The sequence below is a fragment of the Euprymna scolopes genome, chromosome 1 (genome assembly GCF_053919585.1).
Source record: "Euprymna scolopes isolate OS-2025 chromosome 1, ASM5391958v1, whole genome shotgun sequence".
Taxonomy (NCBI): domain Eukaryota; kingdom Metazoa; phylum Mollusca; class Cephalopoda; order Sepiida; family Sepiolidae; genus Euprymna; species Euprymna scolopes.
In genome coordinates, this window is record NC_136482.1 from 8,443,998 (window position 1) to 8,462,542 (window position 18,545).

An 18,545-nucleotide genomic window follows, 5' to 3' on the forward strand; every position below is an offset into this window, starting at 1 on the left:
CTAGTAAAATTTTATAGATTTTGTTACTTTGTTTATTTGTCACTGAGCACATTGTATGACATCACAAATTTCACTGTGGTCACTGTATGACGTCACAATGGGAGGATGCGAATGTTGTACATAATTGAAAAACAGGAAAAAGTGAGAGAAAGAGGGGTAAGAGAGTGAGGAAGAGGAGAAAGAGAGGGAAGAAAGATAGTGATTCTATTATATCAAGGGCAAATATTTTTATTTATTTAACTTAAGTAAGTTTTAAGAGATCAAGGGGCTCCCTCCTGGAGCTAACAGTTGATTCTGTTATGATTTAAATTTATATCCGAGGGCTCTTTTAAGAATAGATGCTGTTCCCTTTATGGCTGCTATTTGTATCTCGTTACAGCTTCGTCTTCCAGGGATTGCTTCTAAGTATTTCTGAAGATTCTTTTTTATCAAGCCAGTTGCTCCTACCACAACCGGTATAATGTTTATTTCTTTCAGAGACCATGTCGTTTTTAGATCAGTTTTAGGTCCTGATATTTTGTTATCTTTTCCCGTTCAGCTCTATTAAGGCCAAAATCATTTGGGGCTGTGACATCGATAATGAGCGCAGTTCTTTTGGGCTTGTTCCATATTACAATATCTGGTTTGATAGCTTTGCATTTTATGTATCTGCCCGCCTGTATGTCTTTGTCATAGAACACGATCACTTTTCCGTTTGATGTTATCAGTGGTGGTTCATGTTCCCAGATGTTCGTTGCTCTGTCAAGTTGCATCTCTCCACAGATTTTCCAATGGAGGTACTTACATACTTTGTTGTGACGGGCAGTGTAAAGGCCATCTGCCAATAAGATTGGACATGCAGACATTAGGTGGCTTGTTTGTTATCTGTGTGCATGTTTGTATGTCCAGCTAAAAGTAAAAAATTACAAAACAAACATCCACAAAGTTATTCTTGATCATTGTTACCAAGAACAGCGAAGATATTAGTGGATGGGACATCTCCGATGTGTTCTCTCATGGCTTCCCAAATCAGCCTTTTTGTAGTACCTTGTCATTTTGAGTAGTGGCTCCTTTGTAAATTAGAAATTTTGTATTTTTAAATAAATAAAATCAAAGGATTTTTTCCTTCTTGTAAATTCTCAAAGTAATGTTTTGTTAACCTTGTCCAAAAATGTTTATTTGCAGAAATAATTAAATCTGAGTGTCGCAATGTGTCAGATCACCACTTCCATTTTGTTAACAAAATATAGTCAACAGAAACCTGATATCCCAAAAAATATGTCACAATCACATGTGCTAAAAATATTAACAACCATTTTCAAGCAACAAATAAAAAACAATTTTTCACAAACCAAACAAAATCAAAGGACTATTATTTCCAACCTAGATTTAAATAAATACAGTTACTGAACACCGAAGACACTTTTGACTATAAGTAATATAGTGTGAAATTAATTATAGTCATTCATTTGTTTATCCAGTCAGTCAATTGTAGCATGAACAGAACTCCATTAAACAAGCACCTTCACAGTAAAAAAAAAAAAAAGGCCATGTGACAAGAGATCCAGGAGAAATCCTAATACCAATTTTGACATGCCCAGTCAATTCATTCGAGTCTAGCAGCTGATAGGACTCAACAGTAGTAGCAGCAGTAGTTCAAATAACCGTTTTTCAGGGCTAACCAACACAAAGTCTAATTGCAACTCAAACAACTCTTTTTGGGTTAATTGCCACAAACTAATAATGCGATTTAAACAGCTCTTTTCAGGGCTAACTTTTAACAAATCTGAATGTGATAAACATTTCACCCTCTGCTACTGTCTGCCTTCTAAGACTCTCTTCTACAGACAGTGACTTTTGCAGCATCCAGTGGCTCCAGCTCGCTCCTGCGGCTTTCAACAACTTCAGATCACTCCTGCAGCTTCCAACAGCTCCAGCTCATTCCTACAGCGATTCTCGCAGCCCCTGTTCTCTCCTGTGGTCCTGGACACCTGACTACCAGTTTCGGTTCATGTCGACATTCAGCTACCTGTTCCAGTGACAACTGAAGTCAATTTACCTGTTCCAGTGCTCACTGATGTTCAGATATCCATTCTAGTGCACACTAACATCCAAATACTTGTTCCAGTGCCCACTGATGTTCAGCTACCAGTTTCAAGAGTTCAATCCCATCCATACGACTTTCTTTTCTTTTTTTCCATATCAACTTGAGGCACATCATCCTACCTCAGGAACTAAAGAATCTCAAGTCTGTGAGATGCCTGTTCTCGCTCTGGCTGATTCTGATATCCATTACCTTTTTCTTTGTAAAAATAAAACAATATCTTATCATCTTTAACTGATCGTCTATGTTTGTCATCTCTCTTTGCTATTGCCTTGACTTCCTTGCTTTGTGTCTGCTTGTTGTATAGTTGATTCGTACTTCCACGCCTTTCGGCCCTCTGCAACAATAGTAGAAATTAATAATCATTAGGAAATAATAGAATTTTTAAAATTCAATAAAATTTTTAAATTAATTTATTTTTCAATAAAGTATTCAGTTAGTCCATATATAAGTTTTTGTCCAGAACCCCCCCCCCCCCAATAAAGAAACGGTTAATGTGAATTTTGTTCGAACATGTTTTCCTTTACATATACACACCCACATGTACGCACGTACGCACACAGAGACACGCATGCATATACACAGCCTCATATACACACTCACATTCATGCACATATACACACCCGAGCTGCGACGTCACTTCCTTTTAAATGAAAACCAGACATGCACACCCAGAACACTAACTCCAGTATAAAAGTCAACAAAACCTGTCAACTTCCCTTTTTTCGTCTGGACCAGCGTTTGAGCTGCTTAGTCGACGAACCGACTGCCTGCTCTAACGTCACTCTATCTCCCCTTCGCCTTTGATCCATCAAAACAGACATGTGTGCGACGTTCTACTGAGCTTAACACTCTCTTTCTACAGGCCGGCTTGCCACTTCGCGTTTCTCTATTGCATTCCCTTTCCTTCCACGCGCATAGTCATCAACGACTGAATGAACACATGTACACCGAAGACTTTCATTTCTCAACAGAAAATAAACGATATGTTTATTTTATTCCAGCATTTGAGTTCTTTGTTTCCTTCATTCAATTCGTTTCATTATGTTTTCTTGTAGCGATTTAGGGTATTTTACATCCTGGTCCGCAACATGAAACGGTGACCCCTTTATTTTTAAAATGAAATGAATGAGAATGAACGAAACACACAGTATAAGCTAAACCCTTCCACACAAACTCACGGCACGCACAAAAAATAATTTTTCTCTAACAAACAAGCAAACTTGTCGACCACGAGGTGGAACAATTTCAAACCGCGCACACGAAATTGAAATATAAAAATTTCAAAACAAAATGGAACTTCAACAGATGGACTTTGACGAAACCATGGCATTAAACATTCGGCAACCTGACCAAAACTGAGACGAGGAATTAGCAGAATTAAAGTCGGCGGTTGAGAAGCTTTCGAAGCAGCTAGCCAATGCACTTCAAACGCGTCAACATTCTCACAGAAACCACAACGACACACGGCGAAATTACAGGTGAAGAAGTTCATGCAGGAACCGATACACGTCACGACATAGTCAAAATGTGTGTTTTTACCACAAGAGATTCAGCGTCGACGCGAGAAGATGCACTAAACCCTGCGCGTTCAAAAAACCGGCACAGGAAAACAAAACTTCCAGCCAGTAACGACGACGACTGTAGCTGGAGCACAAAAAAAAATGTCATCTATTTTATATCCGAGACAAAATTCACGGATATAACTCTTTAATAGACACCGGAGCGGAAATCAGCGTCATACCAACACCGCATACCCACCCAACAGGGACCCAATTTTTCAACTTACAAGCTGCCAACGGTACAAAAATACCCACTTTTGACGAAAAAACTTTAAATTTAAACCTTGGAATGTGGAGGAATTTTTTATGGAATTTCACCATAGCCAGCATGACCACTCCAATTTTGGGGGCAGATTTTTATCCCATTTCAACCTGTTTATCGACATGACTCATCACACATTAACAAATAACGAAACAAAGACTTTGAAATTTTTAACCATCGGAATCAGCACTGCCTTACCCGAAGATTTACATGTCCGCTGGTTACTCCAAATATTTCCTCAACTTTCCCAGCCGTTTAAAAACACGGACCCCATCAAACATAACGCTAAGCACTATATTATGACAACAGGACCGCCCGTCTATTCAACCCCCAGATGCTTGAAACCGGATAAATACAAATTGGCAAAATCCGAGTTTCAAAACCTACTCCACATGGGAATAATATGGCCCTCGAAAAGTGCTTGGTAATCACCACTCCACATGGTACAGAAAGCTGACAACACCACATGGCACCTGTGTTGGTACGGGTTTAGTTTCTTCCAAGTCCCAAAACTACCGACCAGCTTCAATAATTACTAAACGTACAACAAGTATAAACGACAAGAATTTATTAACAAACATGAAAACATGACAACACTGCAATTCAGAACATTAAGGTAAAAAGATTACTCACTTCAATAGTGGGGTTTACGGGAGGAGTGAGGACTGTATTCTAGTGTTGTACTCTGCCTGTCCAACATTGTCTTTTAGGAGAAGAACTTTTTGCGTCCGTGCCTCATGTGTACGGACTCTCCTCTTCTTTTTTCAAGGGACCTCACTCCTTACCCTACACCGGTAATCTGGTGCTCTTATTTATTCCCCTACAGTACTCCCCCCCAAAATACGGAGTACCTGAAATAAATGGGCAACATTTTTAATTTTATTTAAACCGTCACAAAATGTTTTAAATGTGCTGGCCATCTGACATGTCTACCTGACCGTGTCTTTTTCTTTTCTACTTTCTGGAGCATCATATCTATCGGCATGGCGTTTGGGGGTGATACTTTCAGATATGTCTCTTCCAGTGCTGCGGGTTTTAACCTGTCTACCGAAATGTTTTGTTCCTCATTCTTGATAAGCACCTTGAAAAACTTATTTTGTCTCTCCACAACCTTAAAGGGCCATGATACGGCGGTTGCAGGGAATGCCTCCTTTCCGTATCACGGATAAAGACGTACGTGCAAGTCTCTAAACCCTTAGGTACATATGGGACCATGTTCCTATTCGAGCCTGAGGGAGAATATGCCATCTTGGCCATTTTTGTTGTTAGCCGGTCGACAAACGCTGTCATGTCCATAACTTTTTTTGGTGCTTCAAAAAAATATTGTGCTGGCAACCGCAATATGGTTCCATATAGAGCCTCTGCTGCTGAGCACTCCATATCTCTTTTCACCGTTGTCCGCAGTCCCAACAATATTAGTGGCAGATGTTCTAACCACCTTGTATTGTCCGTAAGCTGTGCCCGTAAGGAGGCTTTCAGACTGCGATGTAGTCGCTCGACCATGCCGTTTGCCTGGGGGTGATAAGCCGTGGTGTGTATACTCTTGGTGCCCAAAAGTTTTGCAAGTTTATGAAAAAGGTCTGATTCAAACTGTCGACCTCTGTCTGATGTAACATTTTGTGGTACACCGAATCTGGCCACCCAGCCAGCAAGGAATGTCCTGGCAGTTGTGTATGCCGTCATGTCTGGCATCGGTAGAGCTTCAAACCAGCGTGAGAATCTGTCGATACATGTCAGCAGATAGCACTGACCTTCACATGTCGGAAATGGTCCGGTGATGTCGATATGAATGTGCTGAAATCTCTCATCTGGAACTGGAAACGTGCCCAGAGGAGCCCGCGTGTGACGACCGACCTTGGCTTTTTGACACTCCACACACGTTTTCGCCCACGCTCTTGTATCAGCTTTTATTCACGGCCAGACATATCGGCCTGTTAGTAGCCTTACAGAGGCATTGGCCCCTGGATGCGATAGACCGTATACTGCCTTAAATATGTCTTTGCGTAGCGATGCTGGAACGTATGGTCGCAGTTTGTTTGTGCTTGTGTCACACACAACTTTTGTGTGGCTGGTAGGGTTGGTAATTGTCACTAGGTTCAATGAAGTTGGATTATTCTGCAGGAGATTTTGTAAATGTTCATCCTTCTGTTGTTCTAAGGTATCGACGTCAATTGCCGGCTGCAACAGGAAGGAATTAATTCCCCGCGATAAGGTGTCTGCTGGGATGTTGTCTGCTCCCTTGATGTGCCGGATATCCGATGTCAATTGAAGGATATAATCCATCTGGCAAATCTCTCTGGGAGAATATTTGTCCGAGGAAGACTGTAAAGCGCCTAACAGGGGTTTGTGGTCCGTGAGGATATAGAACTGCTGACCTTCCAAGAGCTGCCGGAAATGGCGTATCGCGGAGAATGTAGCTAACAGCTCTCTGGAAAATGTACTATAGCGTTTCTCAGTCTCTGTTAATTTTTTTGAGAAAAAGGAAATGGGTTTCCAGTCCGCATTGCATTTTTGTTGTAGGACCGCTCCAATTCCAATTGCGGATGCATCCACTGCTAGGCACAGCTCCTGGTTGGATTGGATGTGAGACAATTTTGCAGTCTCCTGCAACATAGCCTTGATCTTGTTGAATGCTTCTACCGCGTGCTCTGAAAATACAATGTCACACTTCCTCACATTTGACAACAAACTTGTCAATGGTAAAAGTACTCGTGCACAGTGAGGTAAGAACCTACGATAAAAGTTTATCAGCCCCAAGAATTGACGCAGCTGCCTCATTGTGGCAGGGATAGGAAAATTTTGAATGGACTTGACCATCTCTGGTGATGGGGATATTCCCCCCTCTGAAATATGGTGTCCTAAAAAAATTACTTCGGATTGACCAAAAGCACATTTTAATGGGTTTAGGACTATCCCATATTGCTTCAAACGTTCGAAGACATGTCGCACATGACCGATGTGTTCCTTTCTAGTTTGGCTAGCAATAAGTACATCGTCAATATATGCACAGACGAATGGCAAATCTGACAACACCTGGTCTATGAACCATTGGAATGTTTGTGCTGCATTCCGCAACCCAAAAGGAACTCGCATGAACTCGAACATCCCGAATGGGGTGATGATAGCCGTTTTAGGAATGTGTTCGGGCTCCACCGGTATTTGGTGATATGCTCGAATTAAATCCAATTTTGTAAAAAAACGGTTATTTTGAGCCACTGCTGTCACATCCTGGACATGTGGTACTGGGTATCTATCTGGTTTAGTGACTGCATTCAGTGCTCTGTAGTCCCCCATGCCCACCATGTGTTAACACCTTTGTTGACAAGATGAAGAGGTGAAGCCCATTCGCTCTTTGAAGGGCGAACTATGCCTAACTTCATCATTTGCTGAAATTCAGCCTTGGCCGCTGTTACCTTTTCTGGTGCTAAGCGCCTAGCTTTGCTATGAACGGGCGGACCATTTGTTTCGATATAGTGTGTGGTGGAGTGTGGCAAAACGTCCCTATGGAAAGAAGGCACTGAAATTGAAGGCTATTCCTTCAAGAGACTCAGAAAATCGTTATCCTGGTTTGCATGTGCCACTGCTGGACACAATGGAGTACCAGTCCTAACTACCCCACACGCTGTGAGATGCGTTTCTGGATCTTTCAGACACTGGCCTGTTATATCCACCACCAAACCGAACATCTGTAAAAAATCGGTACCTAAAATAGCACTGTCTACATCCGCCACTATAAAAATGTGGGTAAATGTTCTATGCAGGCCTAAATTAAGGTCCATACACTTCTCCCCATATGTGTGTATTAACGAGCCATTCACAGCTCGTAGTGTGAATTTACAGGGAGGGGATTTCTTGTCGGCTGCAGTCGCAGGAATGAGAGACAACTGTGCCCCGCTGTCCACCAAAAAGGACGTACCTGAGTTTTTGTCCACCACATACAATAGGCGGCCTGAACGAGATGCACCGACAGTTGATGCCACATTCTTCTGTCGATTTAAGCTTTTCCCGAACTCTTGTAACTACACGGTGGGATACAGGAATTTGCCTTCTCCCCAAATCTCTTGTGCTTCCAGCAAATGGTTCTATCCTGTCTCCGTTCTCTGGAGTGGCTGCGCGCATCCCCCCCGCCTTTGCTTATTCTCGAGGGTAAGTCTCGCGATGTCCTCCGCCATTTTGTTCATGCAAGCTTCCAATCTGGTCTGTCCCTCCATTAGTTTGGAGAGTAGCTCGTCTTTCTCCGATGTCTGAACGCCAGCCACCGTTGACGACCGTGTCGACATTATATCGGCAATATGGTTGGCTATCTCAGCCACTCGTTCCACTGGCATAGATTCATCTTGTGCAGCTATTACCACCTTATATTCGGTTGGTATGCACTGTAGGAACATGTGTTTGACAATATTATTGTCCATTGTCCCTTCAGCCAACTTCTGCAGGCGCTTTAGAAACTGTGACGGTGTGCTATCCCCCATTGTTTCCTGTTCTAATAATTGTGAGATTCGCCTGTGTGCTGAAACTGACACAGCAGTTGTCGTAGGCTGTCATATAGTTTCTCCGTGGGAGGAGATATAATTAGGTCTCTCACCTTGACGATAACATCCTGAGGTAATATAGTCGCCACATGGCAAAACTTTTCAGTCTGTCCTGATATCGTTTTCTGTCGAAAATATAAATCTAGCTGTGCGAAAAACAAAGCAGGGTCATTCCGTACATCCGTTGGAATCAAACTGAATGTGGGCGACGCCATTTCACATTTATTTATGATTTTTATTATTATTATTATTATTTATTTTTATCTTATTTATTTATTTATAGCGACAGTTAGCTAGATGACACCGTATAGTAGTAATAGTAGGGACAGAGCAAGAGGAAGACGAAGTGTGACGTAGTGTTCACATCAGCCAATCACGAGACTGGCGCCGCGTGCAAATTGAAGAAGACACGGTCGGCCATATTGTTGTGCGAGAAAAATGTGAATATCCCGATGAAAGGGTAACGATACTTGTATAAAATAAATCTCGGCACAGAAACGTAACTAGTCATTATTTTTTATTTTTTTATTTTTAACTTACGTACGTAAATGTTTTGTTTATTTATTTTTAACTACTCTGACGCCGGGATTCATGTTATGGATTATTTTTATTTAAAAATAAACTTTAATTTTACGCATTTTCTTTTTGTTATTAAAACATAAAAAAACGTTGCTTTGCGTATTCTATGTTGCTAGTTGGGGTCACCACTGTTGGTACGGGTTTAGGTTATTCCAAGTCCCAAAACTACCGACCAGCTTTAATAATTACTAAACGTACAACAAGTATAAACGACAAGAATTTATTAACAAACATGAAAACATGACAACACTGCAATTCAGAACATTAAGGTAAAAAGATTACTCACTTCAATAGTGGGGTTTACGGGAGGAGTAAGGACTGTATTCTAGAGTTGTACTCTGCCTGTCCAACATTGTCTTTTAGGAGAAGAACTTTTTGCGTCCGTGCCTCATGTGTACGGACTCTCCTCTTCTTTTTTCAAGGGACCTCACTCCTTACCCTACACCGGTAATCCAGTGCTCTTATTTATTCCCCTACACCTGTGTGGAAATTTTAGATGCTTAAACGCAAAAACTGTTCCAGATAGATATCCTATTCCCCATATCCATGACTTCGCCAATGGACTCCAAGGCGCCACAATTTCCTCCAAACTGGACCTTGTTAAGGCATATTTTCAAATTCCAGTCGCAGAAGACATTCATAAAACCGCACTGACCACACCATTTGGCCTTTACGAGTTCCTAAGGATGCCTGTCGGGTTGAGAAACGCCTGTCAAACTTTCCAGCGTTTGATTGACAAAGTTTTCAGAGGTCTGCCGTTCATATTCATATATTTTTAATCGCCAGCAGAAACCTCAAAGAACACCGGCTACACCTGGAACAAACTTTTGAAAGACTGTCACATTTCGGTCTTAAACTAAATACTGATAAATGTGTTTTGGGCCACCAGGAAGTTCAATTTCTCGGTCATTTAATTGACAAGGATGGAATCTCCCCTTTGCCTGAAAAAGTGCTATTTCGAATTTCCCTCTACCGACATCTGTCAGACAAGTACGCCATTTTGTAGGCATAATTAACTATTACCGACGTTTTTTGCCTAACTGTTCCACGTTACTCATACCTTTAACGGTCTTGTTAAAAAAAACAAACCAAAAACCAACAGTTAGTTTTGGAAGGACCTGCCCTACAGGCCTTTGAACAATCAAAAACTGCTTTGGCAAACTTCACCAAACTTACATATATCCAAGATAGCGATACAACGGAACTTACGCTTATGACAGACGCATTGTAAATAGCAGTAGGAGCTGTCATTCACCAAATTTCTGACAACAAAATGACCCCTATTTCATTCTTCTCTGCCAAGTTAAACAAAGCGCAGACTAAATATAGCACTTTCTCGAGAGAGTTACTTGCAATTTACCTTGCAATTAAGCACTTTAAACATCTCCTCGAGGGCAGAAAATTTTCCATTTATACGGATCATAAACCTCTAACATTTGCTCTACACACACATGTCGACAAATATGGTCCACGAGAAATTGGACACCTGGACTTTATAGCCCAATATTCTACCAATATACGGTACATAAAAGGACAGGAAAACGTTGTAGCTGACGCTTTATCTTGCGCAACAATTGTTTCTGTAAATTCCACTCCACTAAGTATGGAATTAATAGCACAAGAGCAATTAATTATTTTATATCCTGGTCCGCAACAATTTGCAGGCATTACAGCACAAATGTTCCAAGATTGAATTATGTTGTGTTGTTTCCTTTTATTTTATTTCTTTTCTTTTATATTTTTTCGAAATGTCAGAAAGCCGATTTTCTATTATTCATAGAATATGATTTTATTAATTAAAAATAAAACTACTTGATCAATTTATATGATTTTTAGAATATGATATTTTCGTCATCACGTGTACGTACATCATACATATTTCCCCCTTATTTGTTTGTGTATGTGAAATTCTTGCAGAAAAAAAAAACATACTTTTTACTTTTTAAAGTTTTTGCAGTGAAAAGGTTCAAAGTACTCCACCAATGAAATAACATCTTTTTGCAAACCGGAAGTTGTATTTACCGGAAGTCATAAATGCACTCAAAAATATACGTGGTCATCATGAAAGCAAGTATAATTTGCGTCACCCTTGTATTGTCTGTTAAAAAAAATATTCATTGATTTAAATGTATATAATAAATTAAAAAAAAAATCAGTTGTTTTTTTTTTTTGTCTAAACTACCATTTTTTGATTGATTGATTTATTTTACTTTTATGATTATTTTTCTGCGGAGTAATGTGTTTAAAATTTTATTTGAGGTTTCCGTCGAGATAAACAAAAGATAAGCAAACCAAAATCTCTTGTAAACACGGTTTAACAAAAATAATAGTAAGTATTTTTATTTGTACGTATTTATTTTAAAATTATTTATCCCACATTTTTGTTATTCTTTCATTTATTGTTTAAAGTGTCAAGGCTTGCGAATTGTGATTTTTGTGTTTCGGGTTTCTCTTTCGAAATAGAGGCAGCGGCAGCACATAAATACACTCCTATAAGTCACTTCCCTCATAAAAAATGAGATTCTACTTCCTTAGATGATTACGCATGAACATTCTAAAACAACATGTCGAAAAGAAGAAGAAAAAAAAACGAAACAATAACAATTTTCCCCTTTTAGAATTTAGAGTGGAGGATCATTTTCTTATATAAACTAAAGATTAATCTCAAATTCTGCGTGTCTTTGTTTACTTTCTTAACCAGCTGATCGTTCTACTTCACGATGGATGTCCTGGAAAAGTTATTTCTGATTAATGTTTACCAGTTAAAAAATACTGGGTACTCATGCCGTGCAGAGTGATCCGTGCTGAAATAATGTTATTAAAAAGCCATTCTTAACATGGGGAGGGGGGTGTTTTGTACCTATTCTGTACTTTAACCTTACAATTGAATTTAAAAAACATTAATTTTAATTAAACGTGGAAATACGATTTAAAAAAATAGCGCGGATCACTCTCTGCATTAGCACTAAATAGGTTTACGCTGGGAAGAAAAAAAGACAGCCATGTTGAACATGGCTGTCTTTTTTTCTTCCCAGCGTAAACCTATTTATGCAAACGAACATGGCCCATGTTCGTTTGCATATTTTTAAACTGGTAAGAATTAAACTGCTTGTTCAGATTGGCACTTAAAATGAAAATAAAAAAAACTTTTATATTGTATCTACTTGTACGGAATGAAAATTGTATATTCCAAAACTCACAAAAATAGATCAAGTAGTTTGTTTTTATTATTTGCGCAAAACAAATTTGCCGTTATTTCCCGATAAGTAACAGACGAATTTCCACGTGCATTAGAGTTGTCTGCCCTTGTCCACCGATTCGAAGATTTTATTAGTAAAATTTGATTTTATTGAATAGTAATAATAATAATAATAATAATAATAACAACAACAGCTTTGTATTTCAGTGCCCCATAGATCGGGGATTTCCAAAAGTGCTTAAATTTGACCCACCGTTAGGTGTTATACCGTGGCTACTGTAATATGATTTTCTTTTCGACAAAAAAACAAAACAAAAAAAACGGGTTTCACTGCGTTTCGGACAACAGTCTGCATTCATAAAAATGGATATATTTGTATACTTTTTTTTTTTTAATGATTTTTTTCGTTTTAGATATAAGATAAAAGTACAAGCAATAAATTAGAAAAATGTTTATATATTTTTTTCTTTTTTCAATGAACTAAAAAAATTGTTTTACAAATAAATCTTTTTTTTTTTCAATGATTTTTTTTTTAAAGATATTTTTTCAATGAACTGAAAACGATATATTTTGGAAATACAAACAATAAAATTATTAATTTTTTCAACAAATATCGAAAGACTTATCTTTCTGTTAGAGGGGAACAAATTTGAGAGAAAATCTTTTTTTTTTTTTTTTTTTTTAGTGAAGTCATTTTTCCTATACACCGGTCTGGCGGTGTGCTTGTTCTTTTTGCGCTTTTGAAAATCCCCGATCTATGGGGATTGGGGCAGGGGCACTGAAATACAAATCTGCCAAAAAACCTAATTGATTGAATTACGTGATTTTTGGAACTTTTCATCTTCGTCCCGTGACTGGTACGTACACCATAGACATCTCTGTATTTTCTTTACTTTTAAATGCTACTATGTGCCAATCCGAATAAGCACCAATATTAATGATGGTGCTAGTGCAGGGAGTGATCCGCGCTATTTTTTTAAATCGTATTTCCAAGTTTAATTAAAGTTTTATTTGTTTTTTTCTTCAACTGTAAGGTTGAAGTATAGAATAGGTACAAATAGGTACGTGAAAGAAAAATTCAAAGTTTACATATCTCAAAATGGAACAGCTCAGCAGAAAGAGTATGCGGAGACCATTCTAATGATACTTGAACCACCTCTGTAGGACAAATAATAAGAAAGTTACAACAATTCTAAAGCTGAAATTTGAGGCTAATTTTTGACAATAGAATCAATGGATTTCCTTAACAAAGTTGTGACCGATATCAAGATTTTTCACAGTTATTTTGTCATAACTTTCTTATTTCTTGTCCGATTTCAAAAAGACAAATATCACTGGAGAGCTTATTGAATGGAGAACAAGAAAAATATATTTTGAAAGTTTATTAATGAATTATTTACAAGATTAAGAGGTAAAGGCGGGATGCTGGGGCGGAAGATGCAGTCAATTACTAAGGCAATATTACATCCCCGCATATGAAGTCTGCTGCTAATGCTGATTTTTTTATGTCAAAATCCTCGGCATCTTCCTCGTAGCTTTCTCCCTCACCCCAGTATCCAATTATATAAACTCCCCCACTCCTCTTTAGGAATTTCTCCACTTTCCCGTTATAGACGGTCTTATCCAAAGTTTCCGCATCAAACCAGATATGACATATGGAGAGTCCAACAATTCTCCCACTTAGGATGTCCTTCGTCCTCTTCCTAGCTTCCTCCTCCATCTCAGGAAATTCAGTGCTTAGATCTAGGACTGGTTTCCTTAGTTTTGCCTCGATTTTACTTCTTTGAAATGTCACTTTCTTTTGCCGCTTTGTGACCAACCGTTTACTTATTTCTCTCTTCGTCTCCTCAGACTTCTTTCTTTTTGCCAGGTGGGTTTTCCGACCCATTAATATTGCAAGAGAAATCAGCCTGTCCCTCTTTTCTTGTGGAAGACTGTCAAGGTAGTCCACAACACCGTTTTTCTGTGCTCGAATTCTACAGGAGATGTAACAGAGTGTTGCATTGGGGGCGTGGTCTTTCAAAGCACTGAACATTCCCATCACCTGTTCTGCATCAATATTGTTTAGCCTGGCTGATTCTGTCTCTTTCTTCAGGGTCTCGGTTATGTCCAGACTGAAGTACCTGCTGTACTGCTTCTCCAGCACCGTCACAGCCGCAGTGAGGCAAACTGTCATCTTCTTGAAGATCGGAAGATCTACAGGCGTTTGCTGAAGTTTGTAAAGCATATTGTCCAACTTCAGATCCCTGCCAAACAAGTCCTTTGTCGCAGTCAGAGTTTCTTCAGGCTTCAAAACTAGAGCTTTCACTTCGGCCAAGACCTTCCTGACCTCTCCAATGGCATCTACATGGCTGATATCAGACGCGGCGGCAGTGTAGAAGCAGCTCATCCATGGTCCTGAGAGGAGTATTCCAAGCAGGCCGAGGACCTGGAGTTCAACTTTGGTGATTGGTTCTTTAAAATCATGTGCGATGGCAGTCTGGAGGCCGCCACAAGAAACCAAACCTTCTTCAAAGAATTTTATAAAGAACTTACTATGTTCCACAAGCCTGCCACATATCAAGAACATGATATGCAGCCTGTTACCACGATATCGCGGAATTAATCCCTTAGGGAGACCAGCATGCCTAAGTGCTGCAGTGAACCCTTTGGGGTCTCCCCGACTATCCTTATAACGGAATTTATTGATTGCTAACATAAGCTGACTGGCTATGCAATTGGTTCCGAACAGCTGCTTACTCAAGTCCTTGGGTTCAACTGCCTTGAGGCTTGATCTCATTGAACTTGCTATTGTATCCAGAGGATGTAGATTACAGTTCAGCTCGTTGAGTTTTGTCCCCCAGGCATTCTCCAGTCGCTGGATGGTCGCATGGTTCACAGCAGCACGGTCTGTCATGGTGTTGGTTATGCGCTTGATAATTTCTTCACGCGTTTCACTGAAGTCCATGCCATAAAACCTGCAGTAGACATCACTGATGTTGTCGAATGTCTCTGTAATGTGCAGCTCATAATCTTCAGCAGTTCCTCCCGCCAACTGGTCTAGGGCCAGAACACGACTTGCCTCTTTGTTGGTCACATGCACAGCATTCACGTGTATGCCCTCCTGTGTCGTAGCATCAAAACCAATTGTCAAGTGGTTCCCTTCCAGGACCATTTCAGCAGCCTGAAAGTCTGAAACAATGCCGAGTTCTCTGGCCATCATCTCAACCGTGTTCCTGTGTGGAATCCTTTCTACTAAAACTCCAGATCTCTTCACATATTGCTTAATGAGAATGGGGATGTTATTCATAGGGACATGATTCACTATAGAGTCATATACAAACATCCTCATGTCCATCGAGTATGATCGCCCTTCTTTCAACAAACTAGTGTCCATTTTACCAGCTTTCAACGCATCTACCGCTTCCTCAAGGATAAACTTTTCGTTCTCCATACTCTGGATAGTTTCATTTTTTTTCAGTGAGTTCATCCCTCAGCATTTTTATTTCCTTTGCACTCGACACACATCCACTGCAGGAAGATGCCTTAAGACGTTGTACATTGCGCCGCATTTTATTTAACTTCTCCTTTGTTTTTTCCAATTCTTGTACCAAAGAATCCTGTCTGAATTTTGCTTTGATATCGCGAATCTTATTGTCTTTCACGGTAAGCTTCAGTTTGAGGCGATTGATATCCTGATTGAGGTACTTTACTTTGTTGATCCGCGGAAAGTCAATTTTGGATTTCATTTCACTGAGTTTCTTTCGATGAGTTTCTTTCATAGCGGAGTGCGATAACGAAAGATAATCCAGCCTCTTCTTCAGGCGACGTGGGGTGAGGTTGTGTTTTATCCGAAGAGATGAGCGGACCGTAGGAGTTTTCTTGTCAGGGGTAGCAGGTGCTGGCTCTTCAGTGGAAACGTCTAAAGGCATACTGACTGGCTCTTCAGTCGAAACTTCATTGAGATGGAGGTGCTCTTGACCTGAAATAGAAATAGGAATCTTTAATGACCTTGACATATTTCATTTATAAAGTTAATAAATCGAGAGACTTTTAAAAACACTACTTACAGATACTGCTTGATGAAACAGGTGTGGATGACACTGCCTCCATGGGCTGGGGCTTGACTAAAGTATAGGCTTCACTGCACAGGTTTGAATACTTGTTCATGCCTTTATCGGAACTGACATCTTTTATTTTCTTGGCTCTATTCAATAGGGACTGGACTTGAGCGTACGTAATCGAGAAAGGAAACTTTTCGATGACAGTGTCTATAGTCTTTCTGATTGATCTACCATTGACGGTGTGAATGAAGAGCAGGTGTCCATTCTTTAAATTGTCCATGTCGTCGGGCAAAGCAGCAAAATTATCAGCTAGATACTGCCGCATCTTGCCCACTTTCTCTCGCAAAGCCTGTTGCTGCTTCTTTGGTGGCATCTTTCATTCAGCAATAATGCAACTTTGAATACAAAACCAACAAAATATTAATCATTAAACCAAAAATAATTCATTTTATAGACTTTATTTCAAATGTTAACAAAGAATGTGAACAAGCACATGGCTACTTGTGACCTCTTCCACTGGGCTAGCCTTCATTTTTTTTTAAATGTGAAAAAAAAGAATACCTAGATAAATATTTCAGTCCTTTCCCACTTATTTTACAGAGATTCTATGTCATTAAATATTTTTATTTTGTTTTCGCCTGTAAAAAAAAACCTACCTGATTAAATTAAATGATTTTTTCTGTATGAATACTTTATCCCATGACGAGTACGTACGATGTATATTTTTTTTTTAATATTTCCATTTTTTTAATGTCATGAATAAACTGCAGAAGCACCGTTTTTTTTTTTTTAGGTGTATCAGAATTTTTGTAGGAATTTTTAACACCCCTAACACGAAACTGCGAATAAAATATAAAAAACTCGTAATTTCTCTTTTAAAGGTGGGTTGTTTATTTTCTTTATGGATTATACTTCCAAAATAAACTATTAAAGTTGTTTTAAAAGTAATAGAAATATATATATATTTTTTTTAAACAGTAATGAATTTTCCGAACTCAATATTTATCAATTTTTATACTTTAAAAATCTATCAAAATTTTTCTATTGATTCTATTTTTACGATATTTTCAGAGTCAATGTGAAATTTTATGTTCTTTCCAATAAACTGAATATAATATTTTAGACAAACGTTTTTTTTTTTTAATTCACCCCCCCCCCATTTTCAAGTGTCTATTAAAAAGTAAATAATTAATTTACTCACCGAAAAGTAAATAATTAATTTACTCACAAATTGAAGAGAAAAGGTCAATAAATAATATATTCAAATTTAAAACAAAAAAACGTAGTGTTTTTTAGAATTTTTACCTGTAAAGTTTAAAGTTTAAAACCTTTTTTTTAAACCACGTTATTTGTTTTGTTTTTTTTGTTTGTTTTTTAATGGAACCTTGGTCCTTGCTCCTTAAATTGAAAAAAAATTAGGGCTTGAATTACATTTTTCGAGGAGTTATAAGCTTGGAAAGACAGGGCGTCGAATAATTCACGCCTCTCATTTTGAAATGTATATTAAAAAGTAAATAATTAATTTATGTACCAAAGTCTTATATATCACAAATTAAAGAGAAAAAGGTCAATAAATAATATATTCAAATTTAAAACAAAAAAAATTACTTTTTTAGAAATTTACCTGTAAAGTCTGAAGTTTAAAACCTTTTAAAAAAAAAAAAACATGTTTTTTTTTTTTTTGTTTTTTTTAATGAAACCTTGGTCCTTGCTCCTTTAATTGAAAAAAAATTAGAGCTTGAATTACATTTTTCGAGGAGTTATAAGCTTGGAAAGATGGGGTGGAATTATTCACTATTTTCACAAAATTTCTGACACACCTATACAAACACCAATAAATATAATTTTTTTTTTTACATTTCTCATGAACTTTTAGCATATCAATTAAAATTTCTTTTAGCATATAAATTAAAATTTCAGGTTTGTATTACTGTACACATAGATTCGAAAAAGTTGTCAAAAAAACAAATATATAACAAATAAATGTTATCAAAGGCAAGATAAGTTACTTTTCTACCTAACTGGATATATTTTTCGTGTTTTTATTCAATGTAACATGTTTATTCAGCTCGAATACAGTGTTTATCGATGTATTGGAAAATTCAAAATGGCGCCCGACACTCTCTTTAACACGGTAAGTTCAAGAAAAGATGCTATAAATAATAAACTAGACGAAATACTGTTAGAAATTCGCTCATTATATGTTACCGTGACCATAAGTTGGCATATATTCGGTGTTTTTTAATAGTATTTTGTCTAGTTTATTATTTATAACACCTTTTCCC

General features: G+C 38.2%; 2 protein-coding genes across 4 annotated transcripts in view; one reads left to right on the plus strand and one right to left on the minus strand.

Annotated features, from left to right (window-relative positions):
- Nucleotides 1-11,198: 11,198 nt before the first annotated feature.
- Nucleotides 11,199-18,545, plus strand: part of LOC145277606 (glycerate kinase-like) — a 73,019-nt gene continuing 65,672 nt past the window's right edge. The window contains exon 1 of one of the 3 annotated variants that reach the window (XM_080129165.1): nt 11,199-11,347. The gene's annotated coding sequence lies outside the window, so the exon portion shown is untranslated. Of the gene's footprint in view, nt 11,364-12,946; nt 13,075-18,545 lie in introns of those variants that run through there. The other 2 variants (XM_080129255.1, XM_080129352.1) reach the window with 2 other exon arrangements.
- LOC145283287 (uncharacterized) lies at nt 13,585-15,818 on the minus strand. Its single transcript, XM_080132271.1, has one exon. The coding sequence runs from the start codon at nt 15,684-15,686 to the stop codon at nt 13,668-13,670; it is 2,019 nt and encodes a 672-aa protein (XP_079988397.1). The 5' UTR covers nt 15,687-15,818; the 3' UTR covers nt 13,585-13,667.

Excerpts from the sequence above, each read along its gene's own strand:
- LOC145283287 (XM_080132271.1), bottom strand. The coding sequence starts at position 15,686 with ATGAACTCACTGAAAAAAAATGAAACTATCCAGAGTATGGAGAACGAA.